Source organism: Oryctolagus cuniculus, chromosome 8 (assembly GCF_051225735.1).
Source record: "Oryctolagus cuniculus isolate XC-2025 breed Fujian yellow rabbit chromosome 8, ASM5122573v1, whole genome shotgun sequence".
In the NCBI taxonomy this organism is placed as follows: Eukaryota; Metazoa; Chordata; class Mammalia; order Lagomorpha; family Leporidae; genus Oryctolagus; species Oryctolagus cuniculus.
In genome coordinates, this window is record NC_142874.1 from 35,342,257 (window position 1) to 35,364,694 (window position 22,438).

Below are 22,438 nucleotides of genomic sequence, written 5' to 3' on the forward strand. Positions count from 1 at the left end.
TTATTTTTTTAAAAGTTTTATTTACTTATCTGAAAGAATGAGACAGAGACAAAGACAGTGAGAGAGAGAGAGAGAGAGAGGCAGGCAGAAGGAGCTTTTATCTGCTGATTTACTACCCAAACACCAGCAATGGCTAGGACTGGGCCAGGGTAAGCTGAAAACCAGGAACTCAATCCAGGTCTTCCATCAAGGACCCAACCACTTCATTATCTGTTGCCCATAAGAATATATATTAGTTGGCCGGTGCTGTGGCTCAACAGGCTAATCCTCCTCCTGGGGCAGCAGCACACTGGATTCTAGTCCGGTCTGGGCGCCGGATTCTGTCCCAGTTTCTCCTCTTCCAGGCCAGCTCTCTGCAGTGGCCCAGGAGTGCAGTGGAGGATGGCCCAAGTTCTTGGACCCTGCACCTGCATAGGAGACCAGGAGAAGCACCTGGCTCCTGGCTTCGGATCAGCGCGGTGCGCCGACCGTGGCGGCCATTTGGGGGATGAACCAACGGCAAAGGAAGACCTTTCTCTCTCTCTCTCTCTCTCACTGTCCACTCTGCCTGTCAAAAAAAAAAAAAAAAAAAAAAAAGGAATACATATTAGCAGGAAGCTTCATGCCTGGGAGGAGCTGGAATACAAACTGAGGCATTCTGATATAGGATATGCATACCTCAAAGCAGCTTAACCACTAGAACAAAAGCCTGTGTCTGAGTTTTAGTTTACTATATGTTAATGGGAAAATGATTTTATCTCCCTTGCACAATTGTGAAAATTAAAATAATGCACCTGAAGTACTAATCATAGTACGTGATGTATATAAAGTACTCAACAGATCAGCACAATCATCATCCAGAACCACTCATATATAGGAACTTGAATTCACGATAAGTATTTAAATGTACACTTAGCTATGATTTTCTGAATCTCCAAATACTGAAAATAAAGGCCTTAGTGGTAGGAATTATGTAAGTCTTCTTTGAATTTCTACAGTAGAGATCTGCTCTTTATAGCACTGGTTCTGTAAGACTCCACAAGGTCAGGAAAAGGCAGTTTCCATGAACCTGCCATTCAGGTCAGGTTAGGACAGGTGCTGTCATTTTTGTGTAGAAAGAGGAACTACAGGGAATACCTCCTGATATGTTATTATCTGCAAGGCTGTTGGCCTTCACAATTTGGCTGAGATTTTTTTCTTAGGTTCTGTTCTTTCAGATCTATTTCCTTAATTGTGTCATTTAAATCCAAAGCACAAAGACTTATAAAGCAAATATCACATTCTTTTCTTTCAGAATTATCTTGTCAGTATTTTTGTGCATATTTGTCTTCAGTCTTCAGTTCAGAATATAAAAATAAGTAGAAATCCTGTTTGAAAATTTCCTTATGTCTCCTTGCTTCACTTTCTCCCCAGAGGTGATAACTCTCATGAAATCAGTGTGCATCTTTCCAGTCAATTTAAAGATCATTCCAGTACATATAAGAGTATACATGGATCCATGAATATACATGGATATCTGTATGTTCACTAAAACATTTCTACTGTTAATGCAGTTGACTATCTGTATTTTCCTATAATTTGATACTTCTGCCTTTTTTAGCATTTGGGGAGGGGCAGGATGTAGTTGGCTATAGATTTATAATGCCAGAAATAGGGTGTGGTAGGAGGTGGATATGAGGGAGGGTCTATTCCTAAGAACATATGTCCAGTGCAGAAGCCAAGAAATTTTTCCCAGATTAGAACCAGAGTCTTAATGAGATACCACAGTGCATTTATTTATTGCTTTTGGCCAATTTTACATAATATAAAAGGCTTTTCTTGGCTTTGCCAGAGTTTTATTTAAGTAGTCGGCTTTAAAATGATTTGTTCTATCTTTCCTATTAGCATAAATTAGTATTTTTTGTTTTACTTTATAAACAAAACCAAGAAGTATATACATGCTGGAAATTGCTTAAGATTTGATTACATTCAACAAATTTGAATTGAGGAATTTCTATGTCCTATTTATATAATTCCACATCAAAATCTATAGGCTTCAGTCATCATTTGAGATTTTGTACCTTGCCTCTTTTATCTGACAAAATATCATTCTTACGACTGGGGATGATTATTCTCTAGTTTCTTCCAACATGCTCTCACAATTGATCTATGCATCCAGTATTGTTTTGACCATTTGTAGAACACATCACTTTCACTCATGTGATTCTGTTGGTTTCTGCCCTTCCACAGAGAATAAGATCTAGGACGTCTGTAAGTCTCGTTCCATAGAAATTGATCTGATACAGTCTGTCTTCCTCCTGAGAAACTGTCTTCTCAAAACCTCTTTGAGGTTAGGTAGCCATCAGTAGAATTATATGAGCCTATACTTCAATGGCAAACAGTTTCTCTTTTTATGGGCCTTAAACAGAACATATTTCCGGTGCTAAAATTCTCTTCAAGGACATGGCAGGATCATGAACAGGCTCTGACTAATGAATCTCCCCTTTGGGGTTTTGCATCATTTCTCTGGTAGAGGCTTCACTTTTAGATACCACATTCTTTCAGTTCAGAGAAACAAAGCTATTCATTTGATATTTTATGAAGGCCACATTAAAGACAGAGTAGTTTAGCCACTCTCACCCAACACTTGTCCCAGAGGAATAGCTTCTTACCTACCTGGCCTCCACAACTAGAAGATTCCTCTGTGTATTCTACCCACTTCCTTTTAAGACTGATTGCTATCTCAAAGCCTGGTTTTCCTGTTTTGGGTCATACAAATTCCTCAGATGTCTGCTTCCAACTTGAAAATCTTAGAATTTCATATATTCTTCCTATCCATTGTCTAGCATTCATTTTCAGAGATTACTGGTATTTATTATTCTTAAGCCACATCTGCATAACATATACACTAGAAGGTTGGTTGACATAATTCTTTGCTCTCGCATCAGTGTGAACCAAAACAGGAAAACAATGTCAGATATGTTATATTCATAAACTCATATTGCTGGCCAATTTAGAATGTCTGGGTCAATTCTAATTTTATTATTCAAAAGCTCAGTGGATATTTTCGAATTGTATGTCCTTTTTGCCTGTTTACACCTTTGCTGTGAATTTTTTAGACTGCTACAACTGATCGGTGCACAGTTTCTATGCTTCAGTTATAAGTCTGGTTACACACATAGCTGGAATAGAGAGATAAGGGATTAGAGGGAGTCTATGTGATTCCATAAGCAACTATTTGGGATTCAAGGATTATTTAACATGTTGCTTGAACTATCTTTTGGGATTGGCTTCTTCACTAGTCCTTAACTATTGAACCATGTATAGTCTGAAACCAACCTGATTGGTATGTTCCAGGAAAATTAAAGGTATAAGCATTGGTGCTCTGGGCAGGTCTACTGTCGCTCCCCCTCTTCATGGAGGAACGACACTAAACCCTGCCTAGGCTTCATATCCGAGTCACGTAACCATTATGTCGCTCCCCCTCTTCGTGGAGGAACGACACAGGACCCTGCGCTATTCTTTTATCTGCTCGGCCCTCCCCGGGTTTGCTGCTGGTTCTTCCCGGGTTGGCTGCTGGTCCTTCCCGGGTTGGCTGCTGGTCCTTCCCGGGTTGGCTACCGTCCCTTCCACCTCCGTGGAAGGGTGGTTCCCCCTGCCACATTCCCCACTTCCGCGGGGGAGCGGCACACCGCCGGCCGGCTCTCTCGGGGCTGCACAGGTGTTCCTTCAGATAGATGTTCCTGGTGCATGTTGTCTCTCTCCTCCTTTATAGTCCTCTTCCGCCAATCCCAACTCGGCTGCCCACACGCCGAGTACGCTGCTCTCCTCCAATCAGGAGCAGGATCAGCTCCTGGAGGTCATCACTCAAGTTGGCAAGAGGCAGCTGCGTAGAAGCTGTTTCCTCCTCTCCCAGCGCCATATTGTGGGAGAGCAGATGCATAGAATAAGTCTTAATTCCAGTAACTTAGTCTAGTCCGGGTTGCTCCCCACAGTCTACTAGGAAACAAATATAAAAACATTGGAAAAATTAACATGATAGTGTTTCTATGGAACATCTGAGAGGGCAAACATGTATTCACAAATCTCAATATATATTTTTTGTATGTACTCATTTAACAATATTTATAGTTTTTTACTAGCTAATGAAGAAGTAGACTCAGTGAAGAATAAATGTGCATGAGAACTGGTTCAGTCAGTGCAACAATAGGATGAGGATTCTGTTCATTTCATGCTTTTCCCTGTCATATTCATGTTGTTGGTTATGCACACAGATGAATGTAAGATATATTGAACTTCAAAGAATTATCGCTGGTGTGTGATCACATTGAATGGGAATTGTGTAGAGCAATGGTTTTTTGTGAAGCCTTTCAGGGAGTACACGAGGTTGAAACTATTGTGATAACACTGAGACATGTTTTGCTTTTTTTCACTGTGTTGATATGTACAGTAGTGGGCAAATTTGTTGATGCCTTTGCATGAGTCAAGATAGGCATTGATGCCTTAGCAAGAGTCAAGACAGGCAGCCACTTCCAGGAGCTGTTGAACTCTTCATTGCACTGCATTTACAGGGAAAAACACATGGAATAAATACCAGATTAACCTAGGAAGGTGCTTGATGAAGTAATAAGAGCTACTAATTGCATTTACTCTACCTATAAGTCCATGTCATTTTAATATCTGGCATGACAAAGTGAAATAAAGAAAAACTAATATACCCCACAGTGCAATGGTTCTCTTAAGGAAAAACCATTATCAAATTGTTGAATTATGAGTTGAATTAACTGATTTTTACATTAAGTGTTATTTTAACTCAAATATGAATTCTACTTTTTTTGAAAAACATGATATTTTCCTTCAAAATATATTATGTTAACATGTAACAAGTTGTTTTTAAATGAATTAAACACAATTATTTAAAAACATCTTTCATTTCTTTATTTTAAAATATTTATTTATTCATTTAATTTGAGAAATAGAGAGAATATTTGCTATCTACTGATTCATTCCCTAAATGCCTGCAATAATAGCTAGGGAGAGGCCAAGCTGAAGTGAGGAGCCAGGAACTCCATCCATGTGGATGACAGAGACCCAAGTACTTCCACCATTACCCGATGCCTTATCAGGGTGTTCATGAGTAGAAAGCTGGAATTTAGGAGGGCTGGGACTTGAACACCAGAATTCCAATGTGCGATGAAGACATCCCAAGTAGAATCATAACTGCTATGCCAGATGCACACATGGTAAATATCTTTCATAAATGAGTGCTCTGTAAGGGTCCTCAATAATTTTAAAAGTGTTAAAGGATCATGAAATCAAAACGTTTGAAAACTGTTCATTTTAACTTTTCAGAAATAAACTCTCCTGTTTCTATGTGGTGCCTACATGACTTCAATGATATTACATTTCTGTGATTCAAAATTGTGCATTTTTAAGATTTTGAGCCTTGGTTAAGATAATGGGTAAGCAATAGGCCTGACTCTCTGTAGTATGTGAATGAATTCAGAACAGGTGAGCAGGTGGGAGCCAGTATTCATTCTTTCATTTTTTTCAACATATTTATTTAATATATGCACAGTACAAAATATGTTGCTGGTTTTTGTGGAAGATGCACAGTGAATTGTACTTAAGGGTATTAGGTTGTAATCTTCATGAAATCAAAAACCTTGTTTTCTGTGCCATCAGAGGCAGTGCAGTGAGTCAGCAGACATGTTGAATTCCACATCAGTCACTTGTTTTATATTCTTGGGCAGGTTATTTTCTCTCTCTGATTTCTCTATCCATTTATAATAAGAGGGGGAAATGCCATATGCTACTTTAGATTGTTTTAATGATTAGAATTCTTACAATGTAAAAAGAATTACTGCTTTAGTATTTGGAATTAATTTATTTATTTATTTTTAGTATTTTGAATTTTTTAGCTGTGTTGCATAAAGGATTTTATTTTATACTTACTTGCTAAACCAAGGAACACAGAAACAAATACACCTTAGAATAACACATTCTCTATGTACATGTAAAAATAATTTTGAAAAATTAATTCAGAAAGGTAAAATTTATGTATGTATTTTTAATTTTTTTAATTTTTCTGTCCATTTGAAATGCAGAACTACAGAGAAACAGAGAGAGACAGAGACTGAGGCCAACAGAGAGAGAGAGAGATCTCCCATCCTCATATGCCCATAATGAAAGGGCCTGGGCCGGATCAAAGCCAGAAACTAGGAACTCAGTCTGGGCCTCTATGTGTGTGGCAGTGACCCAAGTACATGAGCCATTACCTGCTGCCTCTCAGAGGGCATATCAGTGGGAAACTGGAATTATAACTATAGCTAACTCAAAATCAGACATTCCATTATGGAAGGTGAGCATTCCAAGGGACAAACTAACCCCTATGCAGTATCCCCCCCCACCAGTTTATATTTAATGATTGGAAAATATAATCAATTGAAATTTATTTTTTAAGGAGATTGTTTCTATAGAAAATAAGATTTTCAATAGCATTGGATTTATTATATTAGATTTTATTTACTATAACATAAACTGTGTTTTAATATAATCTTTTATCTGCTTATTTTGATAAACTTTATTTAAATATAATGTATAATTATAAGGGTACTTATATCAAATTGATAGAAATTCTATGTAAATACTAAAGACTAGTACATGCCAAGTTAAGCAAGTATTTTCAGGATAGTATTGCTTCAGATATAAATGAACATGAATTTTAGCTATTTATAATCTTATTTAATGATATAAGTTTACAATGACGTTACATTTCATTGAAGGAAAGCATTTTAAGCAAATTTTATCATAGTGAGAATGTTTCATTCCCATCTGGAATTTATTTGCATAATATCATTCATCCTATAAATCAGAATTTCATAAAATGAAAAATTATTTTTCTGAGTCTGAGGAAATCTTTATAGGAAGCTGGGTGTGCCTTTGGTAGGAGCTAGTTACTCACAGCTCTGCTTGTGTAAATTATAGAACATGAATTTTCGTTCTCTCAAATTAGATTGTCGCTTGCCTGGTGACTCTACCGTCTTTCTGTGGCACATTGGTGCTTGATGTTAATACTTATCCAGAGGAGCAGTATGTGGATTTTAAACATTACATCTATAGAAATAAATTCACCCAAATGTATCATAGCATTAAAAATATATTGACTTATATGTAAGGTAATTATACTATGTGATTTAGCAATGTGAAAGAAACAGGCGATTTTTCCTTGAATTGGAATACACTGATATTTATTTTTAAACCTGTAACTCTAGATCAATTATTGCTGTTTTCAAAGGCAGAGGCACAGGGGAGCCCGTGCCATTGTTACATTGTGTATATTGCAGACTGTTTTTTATCCCCATTGTTCATCAACTGCTCTGATACTCACATTTGCATGCTTCCTAATTTAACAGGCACCCGTTGTCATGGAAACCCAGAACAAAAATGAAATCCATTATTTTAGGAGGTGAGGGTTCCCAGGTGATAGAGGTGCAAGCGAGGGAGAACCCTGTGGATTTTTGCTCTGCAGAGCTTCTAAAGCAAGAGGCTCTGTCTGTATTAACAAGCTCCATGGGGACCACGGAATTTGTCAGGGATTGCTCCTCCTTGTGACCTGGTGAACTTTTACAAACTTGTTAGACTGCAGGGATTCGGCTCTTGTTCCATTAGTAACCTGGCAGACAGTACACTGGTTTACATCAACACAAATTCACATAGAAGGAAAGTGAGTTATTAGATGATAAATAAACCCACGTTTTCTAAAAACAATATTTATTTCTTTATTTGAAAGACAGAATGAATGAGACAGAGAGACAAAGAGAGAGAGAGAAAATGAATCTCTTCTATCTGTTGGCTCACTCTCCAGATGCCCACAATAGTCAGGTCTGGGCCAGGCTGAAGCCAGGAGCCTGGACCTCCATCCTGGGCTCCTATACAAGTGGCAGGGGCCCAGGTATCTGGGCCATCGCCCACCGCCTTCTAGGTTGATTGGCAGGAAGGTGGATGGACAGGGGCATAACAGGGACTCAAACTAACACTCTTGTGAGTTGCCAGTGTGGCAAGCAATGGCTTAGTCAGCTGCACTGCAATTGGTCCCTGGTCCATATGTTTTCATAGCTCTCTGAATGGGGTGGTGCTGATAATGATATTCATTCTCATTGTCTTGTCTTTTAAAAATAATAATATATTGTTGCATTTTGTTTTTGAATTTAATTTGAAAGGCAGAGAAAGAGAGAGAGTGCGATTTCCATCTTCTGGTTTACTCCTCAAATGCCCACAGCAGCTGCGGCTAGGCCAGGCTGAAGCCAATCTGGGTCTGCCTGTTTCGTAGTAGGGACTCAACTACTCCAGTCATTACCTGCTGCCTCCCATGTTGTGCATTAGCAGGAAGCTGGATAGAATATGAACCTGGGACTTAAATCAGGCACTCCAATACCATTGCCAGTGTCCCAAGTGGCATCCTCACCACTGAGCCAAACACTTGTCCCTCTGCATGCATTTTCTAACATCAATTGAGATGTGAATGAGGTAGTTTGAATTCAAATGAATCTTCCAGAAAAAAAGCTGAATATAGAAAGGAACTTGCTTTGGTTATTGATCTCAGCACACCTACCTATTCTTAAGTACATGCAACACACTCTGGAAGACTCTTTTAAGTGATAGGAGACTTCATGGTTTGTGATATGCAACCCACATAAAGAAGCTAACCAAGGGGCCTGCACTCTGCACTGTGGCATAGCAGATAAAGCCACTGCCACCTGAAGTGCCAGCATCCCATGTGGGCACTGATTCTAGTTCTGGCTGCTCCACTTCTGACCCAACTCTTTGATATGGCCTAGGAAAGCAGTGGAAGATGGCCTAATTCCTTGGGCCTCTGCACCCACGTGGGAAACATGGAAGGACCTCCTGGGTCCTGGCCTCAGATCAACACAGCTCTGACTGTTGCAGCCATTTGGGGAGTGAACCAGCAGATGGAAGACCTCTCTCTCTCTCTCTCTCTCTCTCTCTCTGCCTCTGCCTCTCTGTAATTCTATCTTTCAAATAAAATAAATAAATCTTTAAAAAAAGGAAGCTAACCAAAAGTAAATGACAAGTACAAAACCAAAAGTCAGTTCCATTGTTTCTTCATCTCATTTTTCTTTCTTTTTCTTTTACTTCGTTCACTGGACACTACTTCAGAAAATTCACATTTTAGCATGTTACTATGTTTTGTTTGATTGACTTTTCCTAACATAAGACATTGCTTTAGAAGAACTTTATATATAGCCAAATACAAAGTTATTACCAATCTGCAGCAGAGTTCATTCACTAATAAGTATTTATTGAGCACCTGTTATGCTAGAGGTTGGTTGAATTATTAGATCTGACTCATTGCATGTTTTATTAAGTATTCTGTCAGTGCAGTTCTCTTTTTAAAGGTGCAGTTTTTAAGTGATAAAAATAAAAACATTTGAAAAGAGATGATGAGATTTTGAAGCTACTCACCAAACTGGAAGTACACACCCCTACATACACCCTTGTGTATATAAACTAACTCAGACCATCCAAAGGTATAGGAAAACAGAGGTTGAAAAATATGCAGGCTGATCTATTTTAAAAGAACTGAATGAAAAATGCCTTAGATAATTGATCCTTCCTATCTACATTAGGAAGAACGCCCTCATTTTATTCACTACTCAGCTTCTACATACCCTCTACCTTGTTGCCTTCAGCTTCTGTACTTTTTGTCATCTGATGTTCTGTTCCCTTGTCCTCTACTTTTATTCCCAAGCTGCATAAGAAATCTTTTAGAAACTTTAATTACAAATTGACAGAGTAATTCTGTCTGCTTAACTAGCAGAATATTTGCCTGGTATTTTGTTTGTATGTGTAAAAATTTCATTTCTCTATAATAATAGTTAAATGAGGAAAGAGTCTACTTGGAGAGGCACCAATCCAGTGTGCTCTGTTTCTCCAGAGACATTTTTGGATTTCCCATTTCCATGTCATTACATATTTTCCAGCTAATGTTGCCTGGCTGTTACAGTCCAGCTATAATCCCCTCTCCTTCATGGGTTCTTCCTTGAATTCTTACACTGAATTTCATTGTATTTCTGCTAAACCCTTACAGCCAATATTTACTGAATGTAGTATCATTTAATATCCACCCAAATATACCTATATATATAGTGGTCTCACACTAGAGACCACACTTGGGGGATACAATCAGGATGGACAAGACCATGGACCTTAACGTCAGAGACATCCTGGTTGGAATCCTGAGTTCTGTTGTTTACAAGCTGAGAGATTTGGGGGGAAGGCAACTAGGGTTTTGAGACCTCATTTTCCTCGTTTATCAAATGGGACTGTTGGTAGCAACCATCTCTTAAGGTTACTATGAAGACTGAAGGAAAATAATACATGTGAAACGTGTACATTTGTATACTAAACATTCTGTATATGACTGCTATTATTTTATTCACGATCAATGTAATGGCACATTTAGTATGTTTATCTTCTTTCTTTAGGCATAACTTTAGTGCTTTGATAAGATTATATCCAGGAAAAAGAAGATAGGAAGAAAGTAGCACCATTGCTAGAGTTGGTGGTATGCATAGGAGTGTACAGTCATTGAGTTTCTTCAGATTTCTAGTATGTCTTGGGAGCCAGGAAATTCCACAAAAGCACCCTTGTTTAGGTGGTGGAACCACAGCATGAGTCATTCATGAGATAGTTTTTTCCTAAAGGCAAAGCAAATGCTACCAAAGGAAAATATAATACAAAATAATAAAAGAAGGAAATTATCTCTGAAAATATTCCACTATCACCACCAAAAAAATTTGGTTTTGGCTAGAACACCTGGATTTTTTCATAGTACAATTTTAGTTAGGTAAACATTGAAAAGATGTATTTTCCTAAAAAAGGAAAGAGTGATTTTGTGGAAAATGGTAGTTGGCAATAATCTTCAGATGTAGAAGATCAGTTTAATATAAGGTTTTCTTTGTTTTAAAGAATGAGAAGAAGTGAACTTGAACAAGAGTTAGGAATGATAATTAACATAGCTGCTTAACTGACAAAGTTTATTTCCAAATAACCTTCTTTGTAGGATAATTATTGAAGAACATAGATACATACATGTAAAATACAGTGTTTAATCATGCATCAGTTAAATGACATGTTTTTTATTTTATTTTAAATTTTTTAAAATTTTATTTAAGGTATACAAATTTCATTCATGCCATATATACAGATTCAGGAACATAATGATATTTTCCACCCTACCCTCCCTTTCACCCCTGCTCCCACCCTTCTTCCTCCTTCTGCTATTCCCGCTATTAATTTTTACAAAGATTTATTTTCAGTTTATTTTATACTCATAAGACTAACCCTATGCTAAGTAAAGAGTTCAACAAATAATATGAAGAAGAAAACCAAAACACTGTTCCTCAACAGTTGAGACAAGGGCTGTAAACAGTAATCAAATCTCAAAATGTCTCTTAACTTGTGCACTAAATGCATATACTAAAACTGTTATATGGATTCATTGTTATCTAGGATATGCTTCATTAGGCTTTAAAAACAGGAGAGCTATCTTAAAAGTAAGCAGAAACATGCAATGGCATTAATGTTAAGGGAGTAGACTGGGATTTTTTGGTCAAATTATTTTTGGTATATTGAATGTGAATTCAAAAGGAAGACTATAAATCAAACTCTGAGAGGAGCTAGAGAATGTGATTTAAGAGGTGCATAAGCCCTTGCTAGACAAGAGCAATAATACAAAGACATAATTTACTGTAGTTGAATGATAAGGAAAACAAAATGAAACTCAGATTATTTGAGGCCTTGCAGTCTAATTCTGAATCTGCTGGCACGCACATATGCACACCCACACACACACAGATAGAGACACACACACACACACACTGAAAACTATTAACACACTCAAAAAGTCCATGCATTCATCTGAACACCATGAGTGGTCACGTTATCTAAAGAGAAGGTGAGGTGAACACACACACCCGTTTTTCAATAATGAGCTTTTAGATGTCCATGGTACAGTAGTGTGTCAAGCAAGCTGTGAAATCATCACAGACTGTTGAGTGATTAAAAGTTAGGTCAGACAAACCACTGGATTTCAGTACACTGTAGGAAAGACTCTCATGTTAGCAAGGCAATAAAAAGATGCCAATATTTTCTATCTCTAATTTTTAGTGCTGTCATATAGTTTAAAAATAGAAAAGTACTATAGAGAAGACACTATAAAATAAAAAAGTACAATATTTATAGAAATACTGGGAATTAGGACCTAAATGTAAAGAACTTATTATTTAACATTAGTATTTAATTTTCATGGTTTTGTTGTGGAAACAATATGAGGATACTTCAAAAAGTTCATGGAAATGGAATTAAGAAGTAAATATTTTGGTGCAAAAATTTTTGAAATCCACATATACATGAGGTTATCAGAAATTCACAGAAACTATATATTATGCAAAAACTTGTATTTAAAAACTTTTGGTACCAAAATAAGTGCATCTATTTTAAATGAATAAATGAAACTCTTTGCCTTAGAAATTTGATTTGAGGTATATTGCTTCATATAGTGTCTTCAAAATTGGGTATTATGATAAAACTATGCATGGATTTGAAAATTTCTGAAATAAATTTATCATTTATTTCTAATATCTATGAACTCTCTGAAATCCCTGCATATTATGTATCTGTGTTTCCAAAATAATAAGTAAGAGTTTTATTTTTTTAGTATCTTTTGAAGGTTTCAATCAGGTTTGTAGAGTGTACATACATTTTCAGTAATCTTCCTACCAACTGTACAAGATAGAGTGTTATTGCCATTATCCAGTTATTAAATTGGGCCAGTGATATAAAGGAATCTACACAAGGTTGTAGTTCAACAAGTGTGAGAACAGAAATTTGACTACAAGTTTATCTAATTCCTGAGACCAGGCTTTATTTTTGCCTGATTAATAAATACTCTTTCTTTATTTGCTCAGAGTTAGAATTATATACCTCTTCTCTTTTTTATTAATCTGTTTACCATCGTCTATAAAGAGGTAGTCCTGTTCTCTCAAATCCCAAAAGTATCAAGGATTCTGTTCATTCTATTCATTTATTTAAAATTTAGCTGTGGTTTCCATGTACATAGTGCCTTTTGCATTCATTTTTTGGATCTCAATTTTGGATTTGCAATATATTTCTTCCATGTTATTTTATATTAGATATTGAAGTCCTGTGAAGACAGGGGATGCAGTATCCTTTTAGAGCCAATGAAATAACTGTTAATATTTAAAAAAAGGAATTCTATATTGAGAGAGAGAGAGAGAGAAAGACAGAGAGACAGAGAGAGAGAGAGAGAGAGAGAGAAACTCTTATCTACTATTTCCTCTACTAGTGCACTCCCCCAGATGTGTGCAATGGCTGGGAATGGGCTGGGACAAACATCTAGATATTCCATGTAGATGACCGGAACCTAGCCACTTGAGCTACCTCTCAGGGTTTTTTTTAGCAGGAAACTGGAATCAGGAGCTGTGACTGGTTATTAAACTCACCTACTCTGATACAGGATGCAGGCATGGTGAACTGTGTCTTAACTGTTAGCCTGAATGCCTGCCGCTCAGATTTTATTTAACCAAACCTAACAGAGAAAAGAAGATATAATCTTCCATGTATGTAAAAGTACAATGGTGTCGTTTCTTTCATGAATAGGAGTCAGAGATTCTGCTGGCCATGTGTCTACATGTGATGTCAGTGGGAACTTTGAATATGAAGGGTGGAGACGCCTAACTTGGATGATCTGACTTTGTAGCTTTTAGCAGAAGTTGGAACTGCTTTTAACCATATGTGAGTCAGAAGGATATGAACCTTGGACTTACTCTGACAGTTGCCTTTAATTAAATCAGCCTGGCTGTCTTCAATTCTGACAAGTCAACTAGTCAGAAAGCACTAGTTCTTTGGAAATTTCTAACTTTCCCAAGTTTTGCTTCTACTCAGCACTTCAGATGTTGTTTTCTTTTTTCAGATTTATAATCGTTTAGATACAAATTGCTGTGGATTCCGACCTCGCAAGGAAGATGCCTGTGTACAGAATGGATTGAAGCCAAGATGTGATGACCAAAATTCTGCAGCTCTGGCACACATTGTCCAGAGAAAGCAGAACCCAAGGCATTTGGTCTTTATAGACAATAAAGGTTTCTTTGACAGAAGTGAAGATAATTTAAACTTCAAATTGTTAGAAGGCATCAAAGAGTAAGTTTTATGATGTAATAACATCTGTAGGACATTGCATTTATATTAAATAAATAGTAAGATTCTGGGAAAATTCATACTCTATGTCTGACCCATTTAATCCTTAAAAACAATTGTGAATGTGAAATCTGGGAATGGTGATCCAGAGAGGGGGACAAACTCAAGGAGAAGAGAAATTAGAGAGTGGTCATGACTTTTCTATCACCCAACTATACCCCATACAAAGTTCACACTACATTTCACATTTATAATGCTGGTTGGCTCTCATTGTGAAAATCCATTTAGTTAGGTTGGAAGAATGTGGGGAGCTACAGAGTAAGAACAGGGGTAGGCTGGTGGCAGAGGCTCTGTAATTAGGCCATAAGATAGGACAATGAATTGGGGGAACTACCTACATGGCACTATGTCCAAATTAATAGTAAATTAGAGTGACTTTTAGAATGCAGAGAAAAATGAGAGGCAATAGGTAAGTAAGGCACAGCATCAGAGGACAGCTGGGTATTTAAATCAGATAGGAGACTCTTGGAGCATTTGGAAATCCTTCCAGTAGATCCAGATTATGGGGGAAGGCATCTGACAACTCAAAATGAGGGCCAATGGAATCTAGTTAGTGAAGAATTATTTTTATATTGAAGGTTCATCAAGACCTTAGGGGAGACCTCAAAAATTGAAGGAAACCTGCCAGGACTTAGAAAGAATGCAGAGTGGAGAGGTACCCACTACAGAATGAGATCAACGTGGCAGAAGCTAAAACACATGACTACTCCTGGCACACTTGATTGTACTTCTACTTGGAAATAAAAGAAATTAAGTCATGTAATAATGGCAGGAAACTAGCTACAAAGTCTTGAGTTTTTCAACCCCAGTTATGGAAATTGAAACTAGATTTCCAGCTCCACCTAATGCCAGAGCCACTTCCATATACTTCCTACCTTAGTCAGAAATCAGAATGACCAAGAAATTGGGGTCAGTTGGAGACTTACAAATAGAGGTATACACTAACAAAACAGGGAACATGCTGCATGAAGGTGATTGCTGGAAAGCATATGAGCTAATCTGAAATTGAAGCTAGAACTCAGGTCTTCCAAATTCAAGCCTAATATTTTTCTGTAATTACTTATAGTCTAATGTTCTAATACCATTACTCTTGTTAATAATATTCTGGAGTATAAGTTGAGATTTCTAAAAGTTCATGGAAAATGAAACTAAAAGATGTGTTTATTTTGGTCCAACAAAATTGAAATCCATGCATTGTTATTCTATGATGTGGATTATCCACAAACCATTTAGAGGTCCCTTATATTTCAATTATTCCTATTAACCACTGTGACTTAGGTACTATAGATTTTATGTAGCTTTAATGTGAAAAGGAAAACTATCCTGTGAGAATATCTTGAGTCCCAATTTCTTGAGATTTTTTTTGGCCATGTCTGTTACTGTTCCTCCCTCATGAATGCTTGTGGATTAAAGGCAGATAATGTGGTGGATTCTTTCCTTGAAGTCTCTATGAGAGGATTTTATGTATAGGAGAGTTTACATTCCTATACAACACTTCCTGGGTTGATTTCACAGGGACTTCTTAAATAGCCGAATTCCCTCTTAGAATGAAGAGCATCTGGAGAATACAGTATATCCAGTTATTCTTTTCAAAGAAGATTTCACTTAAATGCATTATGAGGAGTAATGGGCTTGAAGTTAAGTCTTCTTTGAATATATAATTCACACATTGGAGGCAAAAATAAAGACTGCCAATCTTGGATTTATGCATTGAATGTTCCTATTAATCCCTGTAAAGGTAAAGACAGATGAATTTTTTTTTTTTGGAAAGGAATAGTCACTGAAGAGATCAAGGGTTTTAAAAGTTTCATCACATGCACTCTGCCACAGTTAAGTGAGTGGAAGCTTTAAAATTTACAAATCGTGGATTATTAATACTTTATAGAGCAAAATTACTGCTTATTTAATAGTTTAGCAACTGAATTATATAGTGTTGTCTTCAGGGAATGTGGTGCATCTCATACGCATTATTTAATTCCACAATCAGGCTCATTGAGTGCATTTGCTCTGTGGCTATTGGTCTGTCTGCAGCACAAAACTGTGGGAGATTTTGGTGCTGGCAGCATTTGGGAAAACATAGCAAACATTTCTATAACCCACTGGACCTTCTCTAGGAAGTGTGGCGAGCACCAGCCCCACAAAGTGATGCAATACAAGAAGGGCAAAGATTATGATAGGAAGTAAAGTGGCTATGGGGGCAGACTAAGCCAGCTTTACAGGAAAATCCTGGAACTACAAAGAAGATTGTGCTTAAGCTTGAGTGTGTCGAGCCAAACTGCAGACCTGTAAGAATGTTGGCTATTAAGAGAGGAAACATGGAGACCAGCGCTGTGGGGTCGTGGGTTAAGTCTCTACCTGCAGTGCCAGCATCCCATATGGACACTGGTTCTAGTCCTGGCTGCTGCAGTTCCAGTCCAGCTCTCAGCCAGTCGCCTGAGAAAGAAGTGGAAGATGGCCCAAGTACTTGGGCTCCTACATCCACAAGGGAGACCTGAAGGAAGCTCCTGGCTCCCGGCTTTGCATCAGCCCAGCTCTAGCCATTGCAGCCATTTGGTTTCAGCCATGTAGGGAGTGATCCAACCAGTGGATGGAAGACCTTTCTCTCTGTTTCTCCCTCTCTCTGTCTATAACTCTACCTCTCAAATAAATAAATATTTAAAAATATAAGAGATGCAAACAGTTCAAACTAGGAGGAAATTGACCAAGTGATCCAGTTCTAAGCTTCATCTTCTGTTTTATTAGGAAGGCGATAAAATCTCAAGGTTATTATTCACTTTACTTGGTCTCTCAGTTGGTATTTTGAGAGGGAATAAACTAGAGTCATCAGTAAAATATCCCATGGAGAAAATTTAAGCTCTTAAAAAATAACTGTGAGAACACCTAGATCCCTTGCCCCCATGTACCCTGTGTGCTGTCTCCGTTATGCGCACTGAAATTTGTAGAAGGTGCTTAGAATCTCTAAAGTTTCTGAGAGTCTACTTTTTTGCTGTAGTTTTAAAGGTATGACTGAGTTCATTTGAAAATTACTATTAAATTCCAATATATTTACTTGCTCATTGCATTTATTTATTCATTATAATTAATTAATTAATTTGAGAAGCAGGGAGGCAAGGAGAGGGACTACCACCCACTGGTTCCCACCTCCAAAATCCACCACAGCTGGGGCTGAGCAAGGGAAAAACTGGGAGCCCAGAACTCAACCAGTGTCTCCCTTATGAGTGGCAGTAACTCAGCTACTTGAGTCATCACGTGTGATTACATGGTGTGCATTAGCAGGAAGGTGGAATCCGGAAAGGATCTGGAGCTTGCACCTAGGCATTGTAATATATACTGCTAGATCAAATGGTGACCTCCTAATTCTCATTTATTTTTTATTTGACAGGTGTATATATATATATATATATATATATATATATAGTGAGAGAGAGGGATAGAGAGAAAGGTCTTTCTTCCGCTGGTTCACCCCCCGCAAATGGCCGCCACGGCCAGCACTGCACCAATCCAAAGCCAGGAGTCAGGTACTTCCTCCTGGTCTCCCACACGGGTGCAGGGCCCAAGTACTTGGGCCATCCTCCACTGCCTTCCTGGGCCACAGCAGAGAGCTGGACTGGAAGAGGAGCAACCAGACTAGAACCGGCGCTCATATGGGATGCTTTCGCCACAGGCTGAGGATTAACCAAGTGAGCCACGGCGCTGGCACCCCCTCATTCTCATTTTAAATGAAGGCTTGGAAAGACCAAATTGGGGATTTATCAAATTGCTAAGTATGATTTTGAGTGACAAATTTTGCTAAATTCAGATAATGTATGTGCTAGACTCCTGGCTTTATATTTACAATGAAGAGAAGACAGTGCAGTGTTTTAAGGTATTTCAGCAAGGACTCTCCTAAATCAGCTTTAGGCTTTCCTGAGAGACAATCATTGTGGAATGACCTGGCTCTAAAACTTGAGCTTTGCTAAATTTATTTGAAAATGATGTAACACTCCAGATTTAGGAAATATTCCCAAGTCCTCAGAGTTCCTGAAGTACACTTTGAATCAAAGGCAGTTCTTTCTTTTTAAAAAAGATTTTTGAATGATTGCTTCCTGATTTTAGTACATATATTGTGGATTATTTCGTATTAAACTCAGTTGTGTAACTTCTAGTCAGGAAGAAGACTTTAATGAAATTGCATTTGGCATCTCATATTTCTTGCACCACCTTGACAATTATAAGAATACTATTCTACTTGGCAAATTAAAGGGGTTCCTGTGGGTGAAATGGAGCTTAACTGAGGAAAATGTATTCTCTGGTTTAATAGTATCCTTTCTAATTATGTGTCTCTCTTTGCCTGCATATAATGACCTTCAATTAGATGTTAGTATGTCAATTCTGTGTGGTACACAAAATTCAGTTCACTTGACAACGGAAGGAAGATCTTTCTCTCTGTCTCTCTCATTGTCTAACTCTGCCTGTCAAAAAAAAAAATTCAGTTCACTTGAAACACATTATTTTTGTATATTAACAGAAGTGTCAGTTTGGCAGTGACAAAAATGTTTTGGTCCTCATTTTATAGCGTGCTTTATGCCAGATCTATGAGAGGAAGAACAATTGGGTAAGGGATAATATTTCTGAGCAATTACTAAAGATGAAATGTTGTATTATCTCTTCAGGTTTCCCGAATCTGCAGTTTCTGTTTTGAAGAGCCAGCACTTACGGCAGAAACTCCTTCAGTCTTTGTTTTTGGATAAGGTTTATTGGGAGAGTCAAGGAGGTAGACAAGGAATTGAGAAGCTTATTGATGTCATAGAACAGAGAGCCAAAATTCTGATCACCTACATCAATGCACATGGGGCCAAAGTCTTACCTATGAATGAATGACAAAAGTTATCTGCTCGCTAGAGGGCTAGATGTACTTAGGCAGTTTTGTTTTGTTTTTAAATAAAGCACATTTTTTGTTGTTGTTGTTGAAATGAAACCATGTCAATTAATACATAAAATGAGTGAATTTATTCACATAGTTATGACGGGCTTGAAAATTATATGTGGACTTAAAAATGTTTTACAAAACATACTGCTTGAAAGTATTTATCTTTTTCTGTGTCATTTTGACAAATGGGTCTCAACTTCTGATACTGAGTAGTTGCACTTATTGTTCTAGTTAGCTTTTGAAACATTTAATAGAGCAGTGTACATCAGAGGGACTGACCTCTCTGATAAACCATATTTTATGCCATGCTGATGGATCTGCTAACTACTAATGGGGATGGTACTTGGTGTTCTTCTGTCACTGATCATTGAAACAGCACCCCCGCACTCCCCAGGGGCAATTCTGCATTGGATAATTGAGACACATAATCTGCAAAGGCATCAGGGCCTGCAATGCATTCTAAATACAAATGGGAGATTATCAGCAAACCCACAGTGTATTTTTCCTTACATCTATAAGCAAATCAGCCACCTCTGATCAGCAAGAATCACATTTTTATTCTATTTTTGAAATTTATCTTGTCTTTAGTATAATAATCATCTGAATCTGACAATTTATATACTATTTTTGCTTTTCTAGTTTTGATCTAATTTATGTCTAGAGTCTTAGAAACTAAGTAATTCTGAGGTATGAAGTTACCTATTTGAAAATACTTACAGAGTATCTTTAATTTAATGAATGTTTAATTTTTTGACAAAGGATATGCTCTAATTTGTATATATTTTATTACTAATCATGGATTTCTTAGAATTTGTTCTGCATAATTATATTTAACCTGACTTAATTAATATTACCCATATTGAGTTTGTTGAAATATGTCATATGCCTTTTTCCAATATAAGAAATATGAACAAAATATATTAAAGACTGACTCTGATCAATTCTCAATGACAGAGCAAATTGGAACAAAAACAGTGATTTTTTACAACATTGAGCCTTAAACAATTCTACCTGAACTCCCTCTATCAAGTTTTCAATTAGATTGTCAGGATTTAGACACTTAATATCCATGTTCTAGGTCTTCATGTCCCTGGAAGATACTCAAGATCAACATGTATCATAGAAATTCAGATAGAGGTTTCAAGTCATTATCTTTCCATCCTCAGATAGAAGTTTCAAATCATCATTCTTTCCACCCTCAAAGTCTTAGACTATTGAAAAACTGATTTACTGACTTTTCTTACCCTGAAATTTTAGAATACATCCTAGCCTTTCTTTTTTCAGCTCTGTCTGTTATTATTGAAGTGTAGCACATTTTCTGTGTTTTGATCAAGGGTAACTCAGCATTCATGTGAATTAGAACTATGAAAGATTTTATAATAAATGTGAAATTAGGATAAAAAAGAATGTATCTATTGATTCTTATTTAAGGCAATGTATGAAGCAAAGTGTCAAAATGGCATGATGAATACAGGAGAGGATGGACCAAGGAGAAAGGGATTATTTGACTTTTCTAGACTCACATTCAGGTATTACATTTAGCATCTTTATTTGCCACACTTGCCCTTGGAAAGTTGATCTTTGGACCATCCTTCTCTTCGATTTTCCATCAATGGTCCTGCATGTCTCCCTCTGTACCCACATATTCCTGATCTCATGGGCTCTCATGAGTCTCTACCTTCACTTGCTGTCCCTGCACTTTGTAAGGTTCTGTTTGTGTTGGTTTTGTGAATCAGTGAACAACTGGGCTAACAAGGGTTTGGAGGTCCACATTCTACTTCGAGCCACTGATTTGAAATAACTCTTAGTTTACCAAGGTGGCATATTTATACTTTCACAGAACTTGTGATGTTAATCCAAATTTGTGATATTGATAGTGGGAATTCCAAGCTCCCTAGAAGCTAACTTTAATTTTGTGTCTCAAGCTAAGCTGCTTTCAGGCAGCCTGGTCTTTCTGCAAGTGTATCTGACTTATTTTGCCTTCAATTATTATAAAATGATTAGCGTTAAATAAAAGGCCAAGGCATACATGTCTATTTTAGACATCTTTACTATTTAACACTTTTTAAAAAATTTTTTTTGTAATTTTTTTGTAATTAGTGAATAATTCATAATGTCTTATTTTTCAGTAATGAGTAGTTGAAGGCCAGGCTTCTAATTCTAATAACTAATGCTCTTCTTTTCTCTTATGGAAATAATGAGAGTACTCTGTGCATTTCAAATGCACTCAGATTATATAATGCTTTGGTTCAAATAAGTATATAAGTGACTTATTTATAATTTTATAACAAATATGAAATAGACTAATTTACCTTGGCAGATGTATAAAAAACTTATTTTTGTTTGACTTATTTTCTTTAATCTGATGGTATGAAAATAAATCTGTATCTTAAAAAAATCTATAATAAAACATTGGAAATTAAATATGTGTGATTTTTTGTTTAAGAAAAGAGTTCACTTTCTTTTGTAGATAGGTTACTTCTCAGAAGCTTAGATGAATATTTGCTACCTTTATCCATGAGAAAAGAAACAACTGAATAGTCAAGAATTGTATTTGAGTGTGTGGATATATTTGAAATCATCATGTGACCATTAGCTTTCTTTTGGTGTGTACAAAGGTAGTTCAGAAGATCATGGAAAATATGGAATTGAAACATAACTTTGTTTTGCTGAAGTTCTGAAATCCCTGCATAGTTTTTTCATGATACACATTTTCCATGAACTTTTTGGAGAATTTCTTATAGCATTGTTTTAGTTGTTATGCAAATTAGTTAATGGATATAAATTAAATTTAATTTTTTGTTTCTTTTTCTTAACTTAGGGTATGTTAATTACATTTAACACATTAAATCCCAATTTTCAATTCAGTGAATATCTTAAAGATGTAGTGTTTATTTCAAAGTTATTGAAATATATTTTTGCTCAATTTAGGTATTTATAGGTGTTCTATTTATTGGATCTTGAGACTTAATAGGTTAAGGTTTTCTTCTTACACTTGGATGTACAAAATACATATACTCTCTGAACTGATATAATAACCTGTTCATTTAATTGTACCACTAAACATACATTACATTTTGTCTAGTGAATAAAAACCTAAATGTGGATTCATTTACCTACCATATTTTGAAATTCTAATGTTTATCTCACTGCAAAACAGGAGGTAATGCAGTTAGCCCATTGGTGTGAAATTGATACAGGAATTGTACATAGCTGAAATACAAATGATAAAGAGCCTTTTCTAAAAACTACTATAAACAAGAATCAAGA

At 36.7% G+C, this 22,438-nt stretch overlaps 2 protein-coding genes across 5 annotated transcripts in view; both read left to right on the plus strand.

Moving 5' to 3' along the window:
* The window catches only part of GASK1B (golgi associated kinase 1B), a 55,273-nt gene extending 33,681 nt beyond the window's left edge, over nt 1-21,592 (plus strand). For all 4 annotated transcript variants that reach the window (XR_016211822.1, XM_008267275.5, XM_070047175.2 and 1 more), the window contains 2 exons: nt 13,976-14,202; nt 18,912-21,592. Coding sequence is in view for 3 of the 4 variants with exons in the window: in XM_008267275.5 (XP_008265497.3) it covers nt 13,976-14,202; nt 18,912-19,119 (435 nt within the window). In the remaining variant the exon portion in view is untranslated. The remainder of the gene's footprint in view (nt 1-13,975; nt 14,203-18,911) is intronic.
* Nucleotides 15,152-16,896, plus strand: LOC149124974 (uncharacterized). Its single transcript, XM_089302887.1, is given in 3 exon segments — nt 15,152-15,230; nt 16,145-16,456; nt 16,459-16,896. Coding segments are annotated over 3 exon segments (687 nt in total). The 3' UTR covers nt 16,755-16,896.
* Nucleotides 21,593-22,438: the final 846 nt, after the last annotated feature.